Here is a 14,777-nt window from a genome sequence, read left to right on the forward strand (position 1 = left end):
TTGTAATAACATAATCAACACGACTTGGGCCACATGTGAAGCAGAATCTGCTTACCCTTCATGAGCACCTGAGATCAACCCTAGTTTTAGTGGGGTTCGTGTTGCTTAGTCTTTAGTTTTCTATGTTGTGTCTTCTATACTATTATTTGTCTGTTTGTCTTTTTTTTTAGCCATGGTGTTATCAGTTTAGTTTCGATATATGGGTTGACTATCCCTCCTTGTATCTTTGGTCACTCTTATTCATATCAAATTGACATATAATTGGTTTAAAATAGATAAATTTTGTAAAGGTAATTTTAAGATTTAGATGTATAAGCTACTTTATGGAATAACCGTTTCACAAATGATATCGGATATGTTCCTTACGTCGTAACTACAATCCCCTTCCCTTTCATGAATATGACCTACCGAATTAGACTATTTACCGGATTTGTAATCACATAAGCAACACGACGGGTGCCACATGTGGAGCAGGATCTGCTTACCCTTCCGGAGCACCTGAGATCACCCCTAGTTTTTGGTGGGGTTCGTGTTGTTTATTCTTTAGTTTTCTATGTTGTGTCGTGTGTACTATTGTTTTTCTGTTTGTCTTTTTCATTTTTAGCCATGGAGTTGTCAGTTTGTTTTAGATTTATGAGTTTGACTGTCCCTTTGGTATCTTTCGTCCCTCTTCTTCTAGATCTAGTCATAGTCAATAAAAGAAGTAATAGCATGCTGACAATTCGTGCAGATTGTAAGAAAAAAATACTTGTTTCTAAACACGACAAAATCATCGGGAAAACAGAAACTTTTCCCACCAAATAGCAATGATTGTCAGATTCATTTTATAACTTTTTTTAATTGCCGTTACGTGATCGAGTTACATATAATAAAAAGTTTTACAAATAATACCCGACGTAGAAAAAAAAGTAGCACAGCTATTTTAGCACAACTATTTCTATAGTATAAAGAAAAAGTCTACATATACTGTGTATAAATGAAACAAGTTAAATGAGACATAAGAATGCAATTTGGATTTGAATCGTAGATTTTATGGTTCAAGAGTATACGTTTGACGGGTAAGACAACAACCTTTATCAAGTGTTATGATGCGCGGAAACTGAATAGTTTTAAGAATAATATTGAATAAAACGCGCATCATCAAGTTATATTCCTTTATAAATTTTAGTGTGATTTAAATCAAACCATAACCATGAAATATATGTAGTATACAATAAGAGTGCCATCTGAACATGAATGTTTCATCATGTTTGTTTTTAATAGTTGTTTTTTCTATATATGTTTTACTTCATTTGATCACAAAAAAAAAATACATCCCACGCATTCTTCCCCCAAACAAGTTATATGTTTCTGTTTAATCAAATATAAACGCTCATTCTGCACCAGAGTTTAACATTCTTATGTCGCCACTACATACCATTTTTATTTTTTAAGCATTTGCCATTCTTCAAATATCTTCAAATGAAAATTTAATTGATTTCATAATTTTTAAGCATTGAAATGGCAGACAAGCAAATAAAAAGAAAGAGACATATTATCCCCAAAATAAGAAACTGAATCTTTACATCATTCAAACGGCATTTAATGTTTTGGTGAATAGTATATGAAGTCAACTGCATATCCCTCCATTTCCCGGTGATACAGTTTTTCGAACAGTTCATTTTGTTCCACTGTAAACCAGTTTTCCCAGTCTCCAATTATTCCTAAAATGAAACGAAAAAGTTCAATTTATCAATATATTTTTAACTATTATAAATGATAACTGTCTGTTATACAATGGAAAGTTTTTATATATAGCTTATTATACGGTATGGGTTTTGAAGTCTTTACTGTTACCCATTGCTTACAGTCATGGTCATTGGTCTCTAATAAATAGTACCCTTTTTAGCAATCACATCGATTCACCTGAATTGCATACATATTTCTATGTTGTGATGTTACACTATTGTTTCAGGTAAAGGCGAAGGTTGGTACCTATTAAAATCGCTGCATTTGTTTGCGTCTTTCCTACGGCAGAAACCTGATATTAAGTGGTTGTCGTTTGTTAATGGGGTTCAAACATATTTCTCGTATCTCGTTTTTTATACAGATAAGACTGTTGGTTTCCCCATTGAAATGATTTTGCACTAGTCATTTTTTGGGCCCTTCATAGCCTATTGTTCGGGGTGAGCCAAGGCTTCGTGTTAAAGAGCTAAGGCTTTGTCTTGAAGACCGTGCTTTGACCTATAATGGTTCGCGTTTACAAATTATGACTTGGGTGGAAAGTTGTTTCATTGACACTCATACCACATCTTCTTAAATCTATATAAATATATGTTACGTGTCTCTGGTATGGGTATTCAATACACAACTTCAATAGTATTTAAGGAAGATTTTTGTATTGGATTTGATAAAAACATTGTAATATCATAACCTCATTTCAAGCTTAAAATGATCACGGTTTGTATTAGTTTACGCAACTGCATGTACTTAAGCTCTGTCATCAACACACATCCATTAAGATAATATTACGTATATTAATCAAATTTATCATTTGTTGCTTAAAAGTTACTTTTTGTGTATAGTTTCTTTTCAAACTTAGCCCTCAGCTTTTCGATTAAAGGGTAAATATGAAACTTTACAGTGAAAAGTTTTAAGTAGATACCACTATATTTTAATAAGATAGGAAAGCTGAAATCGACATCACCAAAATACGGCACAGTAGAACAGACAACATTCGAATCCTTCTAAGAAACATACTTAGCCAAACTTGAAGACCAATGTTTTTACCTTTTCGCCATAGTGTTGATCGGCCCTCAGGGTGTATAGATACTGTGGTGTCAATCTTATTCTTTTTCAAATTTTCAAAAGCACATTTATCTGCGATTTCTTTGATAAAACTGTCGTCAACTGAAATTCCAAGAAATGATGCAATTTCCCGAAGGGTTTGAATAGTTTCCTAAAAGAAAACATGAAACATATACATGTGATGGATACATTGCTTGCTATGCATACAATGATAACATTATCACAATTATAAAGGTTATTCTATCAAAGCTATTTTGTACGTAATAAGTAACACTCTGGGTTTAATGGACATTATCTTAGTAGGTTATTTTCTTTTCAAGGACCCTTTAATGCTTACGGTATTGATTTTGAGCAATATTGAATGTCATACGTTCGCCTGTCATTACCTAAAACCACGCCATTTGATAGTTGTCTCATGTTCAATCACACAGTGCCACATTTAAAAACACAAATCTTTTGAGGCCATAATAATGTTTGAGTAATAGTACAAGAAATGATTTGTATACATGAAGAAACGATGCCATTTCCACAAGAGCTGCAAAAGAAATTTTGAAACATTTACATTGGATAGATACATTGTTTGTTACGCATACAATGATAAAATTATTATAATTATTAGTTATTCTACAAAACCTCTTTTTATCAAACTAGTAACGTCTCAGTTTTATGTACATTGTTTAACATTATCTTCTCGTCTAAGACACTTTGAAGTTGACTATATTGTATTAATTTTGAACATATTTCATTGCTTATAACCACATAGAATTAGCTGTTAAAGGCCTCAACATGAAAAATATAAAACTATTCAATTGAGAAAACTTACGGTATAATTTGAAAAAATAAAACCAATTTACGAAAACAAATACAACAGACACGAACAATATCAACCACTGAACTACATGCTCCTGACATGAGTCAGGCACACATAAAACGTGGCATGGTTAAACATGTATGAAGGTGGTATCCCTGCCCATAACCTTGGACAAGAGTGTAAAACATTCCTTCGTATGAATATTAAAATATTATCATTCTGATCTATAACTATTTATGATTATGTTTGCGTTCTTTCATATGCTGCATCAATAACGTTTACGCGATGATAAACCAAAAAGAGTAGGTGTATATCTTGTGTCTGTTGTTTTAGTTCACGCATCGTTGACAATATAATGAAATTTGATGCGACTGTCATAAAAGTGAGAGTTTAGCTAGCTATAAAACCAGGTTCAATCCACCATTTTCTACATAAGACAATGCCGGTACCAAGTCAGGAATATGACAGTTGTTATCTATTCGTTTGATGTTTTTGAACTGTGATTTTTCCATTTGATTTGGGACTTTCTTTTTTGAATTTTCCTCGCAGTTCAGTATTTTTGTGTTTTTACTTTTTTCCCCACCTTTACTCCCTAAAACAATTGAAATCTCAGGTTCTTTTACGATATAAACATTTAAGAATAAAATCGTCCAATCCAATTTTCGACTCAGTCCGCTAAGCTGTATATACTCAATAATCGAGAATTACGCCCTCGTATCAAATGTCACCGAACAGCTCTCTATGAATCTAAACGTCTTTGACCTCATTGACAATATTGATTCAAGTAAAAAAATACTAACTTAAAGTATTATGTACCAAAAATCATGCTGTGCGGCAACGAATGATCATCTCAAAAGCTCTAGAGATAAAAGATAGAAAACCTTTTTCAACGGTTGAGGATCGGTCACTTGCCCCCTCGTTTAAAAAAATAGAGTTTTTAACTCATTTGTAGTCTGTTTCATATATATATTGAAAAATCCAAGCTTGATCAAAACATTTATAAATTACTGTCAACTTAATTTAGTTGAAGATGACCGATAGATGCGGAAATGCAGGTACTATTTTCAACACAGATATATATGTACTGCCAATACATTATTATAGCTCCAAATGTGATACTACGAACATCATTGTTTCAGTCATCTAAGGACAACAGTTTATATAGATAAGGTATGATTTCAATGTGTATAATTTTCTACTTAAGTAACATCCTCTACATTCGATAAATATAGGGTATAAATCCATCCGTCTGCATTTAAAAAGATTCAACAAATTATTCGTAAATAACGACAGGATCAAGGTCACTTTTTCTTTTCAAATATAAAAAAAATAATCTTGCCATAATTTAGAATCTACAAAATATTTAAACTAATTGTATTTGTGGTAAAAAACTGTTCGTTTGAAACAAAAAAAAAAAAAAAAGAAAAAAAAAAAAAAAACCGCTGTCGAGCATAAAAAATAAGGTTACCCAGTAACATCTAAACTGACATGGGCTGATCCCCAAACATTTATATTAAACTTCTGTTTAACGTCAATTTTGAATACTAGTAGAATGTTTTGTCTTTACCAATGCCTAAACGAAGTCTTTACAAAAAGCAATTTCAATTCAAAATACGTTTTACGTCTACGTCAAATGGATGTTATGAAAAGTTTTAAATTCGTTTTGACTTACAATCTTTAGTTTTTCGAAAGTGACTGGTAATACTGTTCCTCTTTTTTCAACTCTTGCTTTCTCAAATTGTTTAGTAAAGGTAAACCATCCACCGTATATAGTATCTATAATTAAACAAAACTCATTCAAATGAAGGTAGATTTTGAGAGGATTCAATAACAAATTGTATTTTGCACTCATCTTTTCTCGTATATTTAGTTTTTGAAATTATACGTACTAACAAGATACTGAATTGTTTTAAAACCTTTTTTGACTTATTCTGAATCAAACGTTAAAGTCAGAAAATATGTTTATATCTTAATCACTGCGCCTGGTACTTTTCATTTGTCTATTTATGATGAATATCCTACACCAAAGTTTTCTCCTGTTATACGGCTCGGAAATTCTGTTCAATTCGTTGCAGGCATTATTCTGCATTATCAATCGTATCTTTCTGTACTGCTTATATCGTGAAGGTATGAGATTATTAAAGGTGAAGTCATCTATATTAGGGTTTATGATATCATAATTTCAATCTGTATGTTAACTATGCTGAGGTTGATTTCAGCTTTACCAGAATTGGAATACAATGTACAATTTTCTTTTAACGTGTGTGAAACCCAATATCTGCATTGATATTAATTCCTTAATTGTATGTTCCTTATAAAAACGCACGTTACAAAATATTTAGAAATTTTAAGAAGATTATGACTTTTTTTAAATCCTATGAAACTGTACCACATGTTTATGTGATTGTCCTGATTCTTGTTATATGATATCAAATTGATATCAAAACGACGTTCTGATTGGATAACAGCGTCCTAAAGAATGTAAGAGCTTTATGTTCGTTTTAATCTACGAACAAAGAAATTACTCATTGTCCAGTTAATAATGAATCGGTGAAAAGACAAAAAAAAAAAAAAAAAAAAAAACAACAAAAAAAAACAACAACACCCGATTTGATAACGTTATGGATACTAATTGTATTTTAAGGTCCTTTTTGGCAATGTTTTCGGTCCTCAGGGAATCTTGGCCTTCAAATATTCGGCTTTTAGCGTTCCCGATTAAAGTGAATCAAGGAAAGCTCCAAGGACACATCAAATTTATAACATTTTTTTTTGTAATGCACCAGATGCTCATTTTGAAAATTAATGTCTCTTTTATGGTGTATCAAAGTACAGACTTATAACATATCTAAGCTTAGTTGTTATGTTATGTTATATATGTGCATATGTTTTGAAACGACAAATTCCATAGATTTGATTAGCAATTGTTTAAACTGTGGAAAATGCTCTTTTGTGTGTAGCTCTTGCAACAATTTTTATTTAACTGTTACAATAAATAAAAAAAATAGAGGGATGAGAGTGTCTCACGTGTCCCCTCCCCCCCCCAAAAAACAAGTCAAAATGAGACTTTTTATCGATAGCCAATCCTTTTCTGAAATCATTGACATGCATGTATCAAGAGATAGAATAAAAAACAATGTATTTCACCTCATTTTTCCATTAAATTGCATTGAAAATTTCGAGCGAAAAACACATGTTTGAAAAGATAACAATAATTTCTGGACCTATGTGCTGTATGAATGAGAAAAAAAAACCCGGACTGTATAAAAGAGGAAAATGCCACTCAAATATACAAAACAAGTCTTGACGTTCATACAAACCAACGTTGAAGGCTATATCTTATACTTCTATTATCTAAAAACTATTTTTTCCTCACAATCTTTTATTTTCGAAAAATAACAGGGACTAAAATGCAGGATCAAACTTCTATTAATACCCGATTCTGGAGGCCAAAATATTTAAAGACCTAAATCTAATACAAACGTTGAAGATCTGAAAAAGCAGAGGGGACGGCAAAAGAAAACCAAAACCAGAAAAGGAGTATTTCTATATGAATAATACCTAAGCCGTTGATATGGTGTATCTTTTTGTTTGAAAATGCTTTTAGAACAGTGTATACAATTATTTAACAAAAACGCACACATGAGTTAGATATATAGATAAATTTAGACATTACCATTGACAACAAATTTTTCAAAAAACTCATTCCATGTCATTGGAGGTACTCCTGTCTTTCCTTGTAAAAATAAATATTGGGAAATAGCTCTGTCTCTTGGGTTTCTGTTTAGATAGATAATTTTATAACCATTTTCCACGTGCTTTCTTGGCAGATACTCCATTGGCAAATGTGTGTGGAAGAATCTTGGACTGTTCATTTTCTCCAGTCGGTCCCAGTCACTTTGACATTCAAAGTTACAATAATTCAGTTCACCATGGCTGTTATATTCAGTCGTCCGATGTAAAAGCATGGACACTATTTCATGTACCCAGTTTGTACCTTTTATAAATTAAAAAAAAAAGACACACATAACATTTATATTTTTGTTTATCTCAATGTTCATTAGAGAAAAAGAAAACATCCGTTCATTGAGTTAGAAAACTTCGCCTCTTTCAAATTTTTTGTTTAGAATTTTCATGTCATTTCAACACGGCTGGTTGCACAGAACTGGTGCATGTGTTGACAAGTTTGAATTTGACATATCAATGATAGTTATTTTATCAAGTATGTCCTCATTTGTGGCTAGGATGAAGTCAATCTGAGATGTTGCTTTGCCATTATGTTGGAAAAAGTGTCTTTTGACGAGTTAGTTTTGTTTATCCAATTTTGATTAATTGTAAAAGTCTGTAGAATATTGTCATGAGGATTTGTCCTAGAGGATTTTAATGTCCCATTTAAATCACAGCAGAGAACTGTTGTTAAATCCGAATATTTTTCTTTAATGTGAGTGATGATCTCTAAAAATTCTCTGTATTTAACCTCGGATTTCTAATTTGTTGTAGGCAGATAAGTGTTGATTAAGCAGATATTTTGATTGTTGAGCACTATCTTGATTGCCAAAATTCTAGTATTTCCGTCTGAAAATTTTTGTATAAATTTATTCATTGACTGCGGCCACATAATTGCAGTCTCAGCCTGTCCACGTGGAGATTTAAAGTTGAAAATAGGATCATCGTCGTCATGGGAACGGATTAATACGGTGTGCAGAGGAAAGTGATTTTGTAAAAAGTCCTTTTCGAAACCCCAAAGCCAGTGTTTTTGTAAGTAGATAATTAGTGAAGGATCTTTTGCCAAATATTTTAGATAGTTGATGTTTGTTTTCACTCCCTCCACATTAAAAGTTAGTAGTTTTATTCCCTGGTGAAAGTCAAATTGTCTTTGGTAATGTTGGGTGCTTTTTCCCGAGGCGGAAGGTATAAAAATGATGAGATCGGCCATTTGTATTTCTTTCCTTGTTGTTATCTGTGTCTGAAGGTAAGTTTTCTTCGGTTGAGCAAGGATCTTGTTGAACGTCTAAGCTGTCATTAACTTGGTCCGCTGCCAGTTTAGCTTGGAACATTCATGCTGACTGGTCAGATCTACTGCACCTTTGGTTCTCATTTATCCGATTTGTGTGGTTAGCATTTTCAGTACAGTCTAAGTTTTTAGATGGATTAGCCAGTTTAGCTTGGAACTTCCGCATATCATTCTCCGATTTTCAATATTTTGATCAGTTGAATTAAAAAATTGCGATTAAGAAAAGTACATACCTTTTGAAGCGGTAAAAAATACTCTACCTTTTGATGGCTATTATTCGTTTGTTTCTCTGTCCTATATTTTTCCCCATTTATCTGTTTATTCATTGTAAACCTGTCGTGTAGTGTTGTCATTTTAATGTTATAATTAACACTGCCATTAAAGCGGGAGGTTTGGCATGCCACAAAACCAGGTTCAATCCACCATTTTTTCATAAAATGCCCTGTACCAAGTCAGGAAAATGGCCATTGTTACATTATAGTTTGTTTCTGTGTGTGCTACATTTCGGTGTTGTGTCTCTGTTGTGTCTTAGTTCTCTTATATTTACTACGTTTCCATCAGTTTTAGTTTGTAACCCGGATTTGTTTTTTCTCTATCGATTTATGAATTTTGAAAAGCGGTATACTACTGTTGCCTTTATCTACTCAAGCACAACCGGAAAATCCTTTCATGATTTTCATTGCAGAACCAATTGTTCGTTGTGTGTAGATTACCAGCCGTGTTTAAAGGAGTGACTGGTGAAATATCATGTTTATTAAATTCTTGACCAAACTTAGTCTTCTGTGCACGATTTTTTAATTGTTTTGACTCGTATCGTATAATCGTAAAAAAAATATTCTCGTGGTCTATTATGATGTGACAATATGGCAGCTAATTAAAATTGTCGTGTTTTGAAGCAAAAGTTAACCAATTGTCACCTTAGTAAACAATTAACAAAGAAGCATGGATATTTAGCACGTGTATAACATGTACAATAAGATAATACTTTATTTCAATGACAGATCCATGCGTATTGCGATCATCGGAATTTTATGAGAAAGGTAACACTGAGTTCACTGCAAACGGAAACTATATCGGCGAATTGTTAACTGAAAGCAAACAATTAAAAAATGTAAAAACTTTGATAGATTATGTTTTTTTTTTAGAAAAAAGTACATGAACATTAGTTTTATGATGAGAATTAGCCATTAAGTTATAAAAAAACCATTTGCATTATAATTTTTTTTAATTTGAAGTTTCATATGACTTTTATGAGGTTTCTCATATTGATATACTAAGTCTCTATCAGCCTCATGGCAAAACATGACTACAGCTTTACTTTTTGTTATTTTTTAATAATTTACGGGATCTCTGAATTCATTGCATATTTTACAACCGAAAGACAATAGAAGAAAAAAGACAAAATAAATTATATGAAACAAAACAAAAGCAAAAAACTATAACAAAATACATTAAAAACCTTTTTGATTTCCTTATATGTATACTATATTTGTAAATAATTCTCAATATCAGTAATTTTAACAATATATCTTTAAAATGTCCATGCTAATTGTTACTTCTTATATAACGGTGTATACCACATACATTGAAGGCGACGATCGGTCTGTACCATACACTATTATTTTGATGTCTCGGGTTGCTGAGAGTTTCATATTAAAAAAAAACATGATAGTCTCTATGTATAATATTTACCTGATTTCATTGGCGAACAGAGAATAACATCGGTTTCACGTGAATTGAAATTCCGAAGTGAGTCCATAAAATTATGTACATCCTTTACTATAGGTGGCATAGGTGGTAGTGTAATACTTTTGTATTCAATGAATGGAAAAAATGGCCTTCCTATCCTTCAAACAAAGACAACAAAATATAGTCTTCTATATTAGAAGTTTTGCGAAGGATTTATTAAATTCAGATTTTCCTTGTGATTATGTATAAATTAACTGGTTATAAACCTTCGAATTTTTCGAAATGATAAGGATTTTCTACTGCCTTAGGTGTATTTGATCAAATTTTTCGGAAATTTAATTCATGCATGCTCTTTAACTGCGCTCTTAATTTGGTCTCGTTTAATGTTTTCAATCGAGTGTCACTGATGATAATTTGTAGCTGAAATGCGCTTCAGGCGTTGAAAAATTCAATTTTGGTATCTTTGATGAGTATACTTTCGATTGAGAAGGAAATTGATATTGACGAGCTCCAAAACTTTTGATATTGGTGTAATGATATTATAGACGATGGGTAATAATTGAGCACAACTACTAGCTGACTTGTATTTGTAGTCACATACAATGTACGGGTGTCTCAATACACTAGATACATTACATATGTCCTATTCTATTGCGCCATCTTAATAAGTGTGAAATAGCATGTCGAATGATGCATGAATAGCAGTATACGCTCACCCTGTCGTCTCACCGGTCACGCTCTGCTTAAAGTTCATGCAATCCCTTCAAATTCTTGAAAAAAGACAAAGAACAGTCAAATGACAGTGCTTTGACAGGAGAAGCGTCTCCTGCTATAGATGACTCACTAGTCATGGACAGATCTGCTTCAGTCCATTTCAAGCTGTAGCCGAAGTCATCTAATTCGGATAATGTTCTTTGATTTGATGATTGGTTGCTTATTGCGCAACCCAATGTTTTATCAGTAAAGGCTGCGAAAGAGCTATATGTGTGATGATCGGGTTTCTCCAAATATGGTGGAAGCACTGAATTAAGATTTTGCCAAACAATTTATTTTGAAGAAAATCAGGACAAATATCGAGTAACAGTTCTGTCGTCCAAATCATTTCGAGAAATAATAGATAATTGTCGAGTTATGTGCTTGTTTTTTTTGATTATTTATACATTTTTTTAATTCAGTAATTATCATAAATTAAACTGCTCTGGTGTTTAGAGATTTCAATATTTTCATTCTATATAATAATTTCAGGCATTTTGTAAAATACTTTTCAATGTTTCGTGGCATTTTGTAAAATGCCTAAAAAAATTATTCATTATGTAAATTGATTGAATCTTACAGGCATTTTAGAAAATGCCGAAAGATTTCATGCATTTTACAAAATGCCTAAATTTAAAAAATGCCTGTAACATATATATACACTCAGCAATTAAATGTATTATACCTATTATCTTAATTCAGAGTTCAAAATTGACAACATTTTACAACATGTGAACAAGAAAATGAATTTGGCGCATATAATAGAATGTTGATCCCAGTACCCAAATTTTCGATATTTTACCTATCATGCCCGTTTGTTTTGTTCAATCTACAACATTTGTCAATCTATACCGAGTCAGGAATGTGACCGTTGTTATCCATTCGTTTGATATGTTTGATTTTTTGAATGAGCCATTTGATTAAGGACTTGTCGTTTTAAATCCTCAGAGCTAAGTAGTTTTGTTATATTACTTGTTTTACATCATCTGCTATCAATTTTGAAATTATGAAAATTAAAAGCATTTATTTACCTTTTCTCAATCTCCGCCATCATATATGTGATACAAGATTAAATCTAGCAACAAACTTGTACACAATAAAGTGTCACGTGATTAGCATGTGATTTTGATAACTTGAGGGAAAACACATCTGATCATTCAGTTTAATGATATTCCGTTACTTTTAAAAAGACACGGTCGAAAGTACAGAAGCAAATTAGTCTTCGAAAATGCATTGAAGTATAACACTAGGACAATATGTGCAGTAAATATGTTTCAAATATGATTATGTTTATGTCATGCATGCACAAAAGCATCAAGTTTATAGAAAAGTTAAGTGTATACCTTTTATCATGAAAAGTAACACTTTAATCCTTTATCACGCAATAATGTGGATATAATGTATAGATAGAAAGTAATACATGGCAAAATCTGTATATTATACGCTTTATCATATATTTCAACAGGAGAAGACATATTAACTGCTTTATGATGCCTAGCACCTCGGATTACCTTCAATTCTTCTTTTGTCTTGTTTCATAAGCTTTAAAAGAACTGCTTCTAATCACTTGGGTTACCTATTTATATATTTTGTTTGTGTGTTTTGTGTGGTATTTCATTGAGTTCTTTTTGTTAGTTCCATTTCGTGTGGCAGAAAATATGAAAACTCGACGATTTTAAGTCACATGCCAAACAGTGACGTCATTTGATAAATCGCGTCACGCTCAAAAGACCGTTCATTTAGGACCCATTTTGAGGGAAAATATTTCTTGAGAAGCTTGCATAAATTAAAAAGGAATTTATATAAAAAGGAATAAAATGTATAGGGGTGTGATTAAGGGTATGACAAAGGTGTGCATCAAAGTTACGCGATGAGGATTAAACAGCAGGCTATTTATCAAATATTCAAAACTACTGTATTTACTACCAAATATAAGTTAAAGAATATTATCATATGGCTATTTCAATATCACTTTTATCAACCAAAAACACAAAATACAACCGCGAGAGCTCTGCTCGCGTGATTATATTTGTTGAGGGTTGTGTAATATTGAAAAAGCCATATAGTTGTTAATTTCTGTGTCATTTTTGTCTCTTGTGGACAGTTGTCTCATTGGCAATCATACCACATCTTCTTTTTCTATATATCATGAACATTTAATAATATACCTCAGGTAGATGTTTTTTTGTGACTTGACGTCATACAGATGTTGGGTATGATAAAGCCTTTCTAACATTGACTGACACTGATTACGTGACGCCATACTGGTTATAGGTGTAATAAAGCATTTGCACCCGTATCAGAAAAGTTGGCAGACCAATATTCTCAATTTGAATTTTACATAAAAAAGTAGATTTTTTTCTCCAATAGGATGATGATAATAGTGAATGACTATTTAATATTTTTTTTACGTCCAGCGAGTACTGAAATTCATATTCATGATCATTCATGACTGGAACACGATAATGAGATTTAAATATGACCCTTCACAGTTTAACATGTGTAACATCCGGCGATTAATGAAAAATCATAATTACGTTAGAAATACGTTAAGGAGATTTGAATATGAACTCTGCCTTGTAATAGGTCGCACTAATTGGTTTTGCATTATAGTCCGATGAATTATTCAACTATAAACGCTCATTTTAAATTTTAATGCCTTTGTCATTCTTTGAATAACTTCTCATTAAAAGTGCAATATCGGAGCATGGCGAATTATACCTATTTTGCTAATAATTTCAAATTCTTTTTATGAAATCATTACAATACATGTTTCCAAAATTTCAAAGAAATCAAATCGATAGAAAGAGTAAAGTTATCCACATGATGAAAAACGGAAACTTCACATAGTTCAAACAGCATTTAAATTCTTGGTGAATTTTATACAAAGTTAACATCATATCCCTTCATTTCCCGCTGATACAGTTTTTCTAACAGTTCATTTTGTTCGACTGTAAACCAGTTTTCCAAATCTCCAATTATCCCTGATATGAAATGAACGAGTCTCCAAGTTATCAATATTTTTAGAACTATTATATATGTTTACTGTCTGTGTATGTCATACAATGATAAAGTATTGATAGCTTATTGCATGGTATGAGTTTTGCTGATTGTTGAAGTTCTTATTGTGATTTATTCTTGCATCCATTCTTTTAGATCTCAAGTAGATAGTACTCTCATTAGCAATCAAATACACTCATCTCAATCACATGCATATGCATTACGTGCCTCTGTTATGGGCCGGGATTCAATACTTAATTTTAATTGTTTTTGAGGAAGATTTAGAATAAGATTGGATAAAAGCATTGCATTATTGTTACTGAATTTCAAGCTAAAATGAAAAAAATCTTTAAAACTATTTGTATTATTTTACGAGTCTTCTTAAAGCTCTGTCATCAACAAAACTTGCATAAAGACAAGATCATATAAAGGGACTAAATAAATCGTCTTTCGAAACATAGTCCTCTCATTTCTTAATAAAAAAGTTCAAGTAAAAACCATTTACCACAGTTACAGCTGAAACTGCAACCATTTTATCTCTTATTTTGTTTTATTGTCACGTTACGCACGGTATTGCGTCGCAAGACGTAACATGTATAATTGACATTTTTGACGCCGTATACTCTGACATTTTCTTATCAAATTAGATTTCTGCTGTTTTAAAAAAAATATTGCTGAGTACCTACTCGAGCGATTTTTATAAAATAAATATCATAAGATGAATAG

The 14,777-nt window shown here is 31.9% G+C and overlaps 1 protein-coding gene across 1 annotated transcript; it reads right to left on the reverse strand.

Annotated features, from left to right (window-relative positions):
* Nucleotides 1–818: 818 nt before the first annotated feature.
* Nucleotides 819–12,153, reverse strand: LOC143072953 (sulfotransferase 1B1-like). Its single transcript, XM_076248129.1, has 6 exons — nt 12,083–12,153; nt 10,302–10,456; nt 7,272–7,592; nt 5,271–5,374; nt 2,770–2,938; nt 819–1,703 (listed from the first exon to the last, which is right to left on the reverse strand). The coding sequence occupies exons 1-6, from the start codon at nt 12,103–12,105 to the stop codon at nt 1,582–1,584; spliced, it is 894 nt and encodes a 297-aa protein (XP_076104244.1). The 5' UTR covers nt 12,106–12,153; the 3' UTR covers nt 819–1,581.
* Nucleotides 12,154–14,777: the final 2,624 nt, after the last annotated feature.

Source organism: Mytilus galloprovincialis, chromosome 4 (assembly GCF_965363235.1).
Source record: "Mytilus galloprovincialis chromosome 4, xbMytGall1.hap1.1, whole genome shotgun sequence".
NCBI classification, from domain to species: Eukaryota; Metazoa; Mollusca; class Bivalvia; order Mytilida; family Mytilidae; genus Mytilus; species Mytilus galloprovincialis.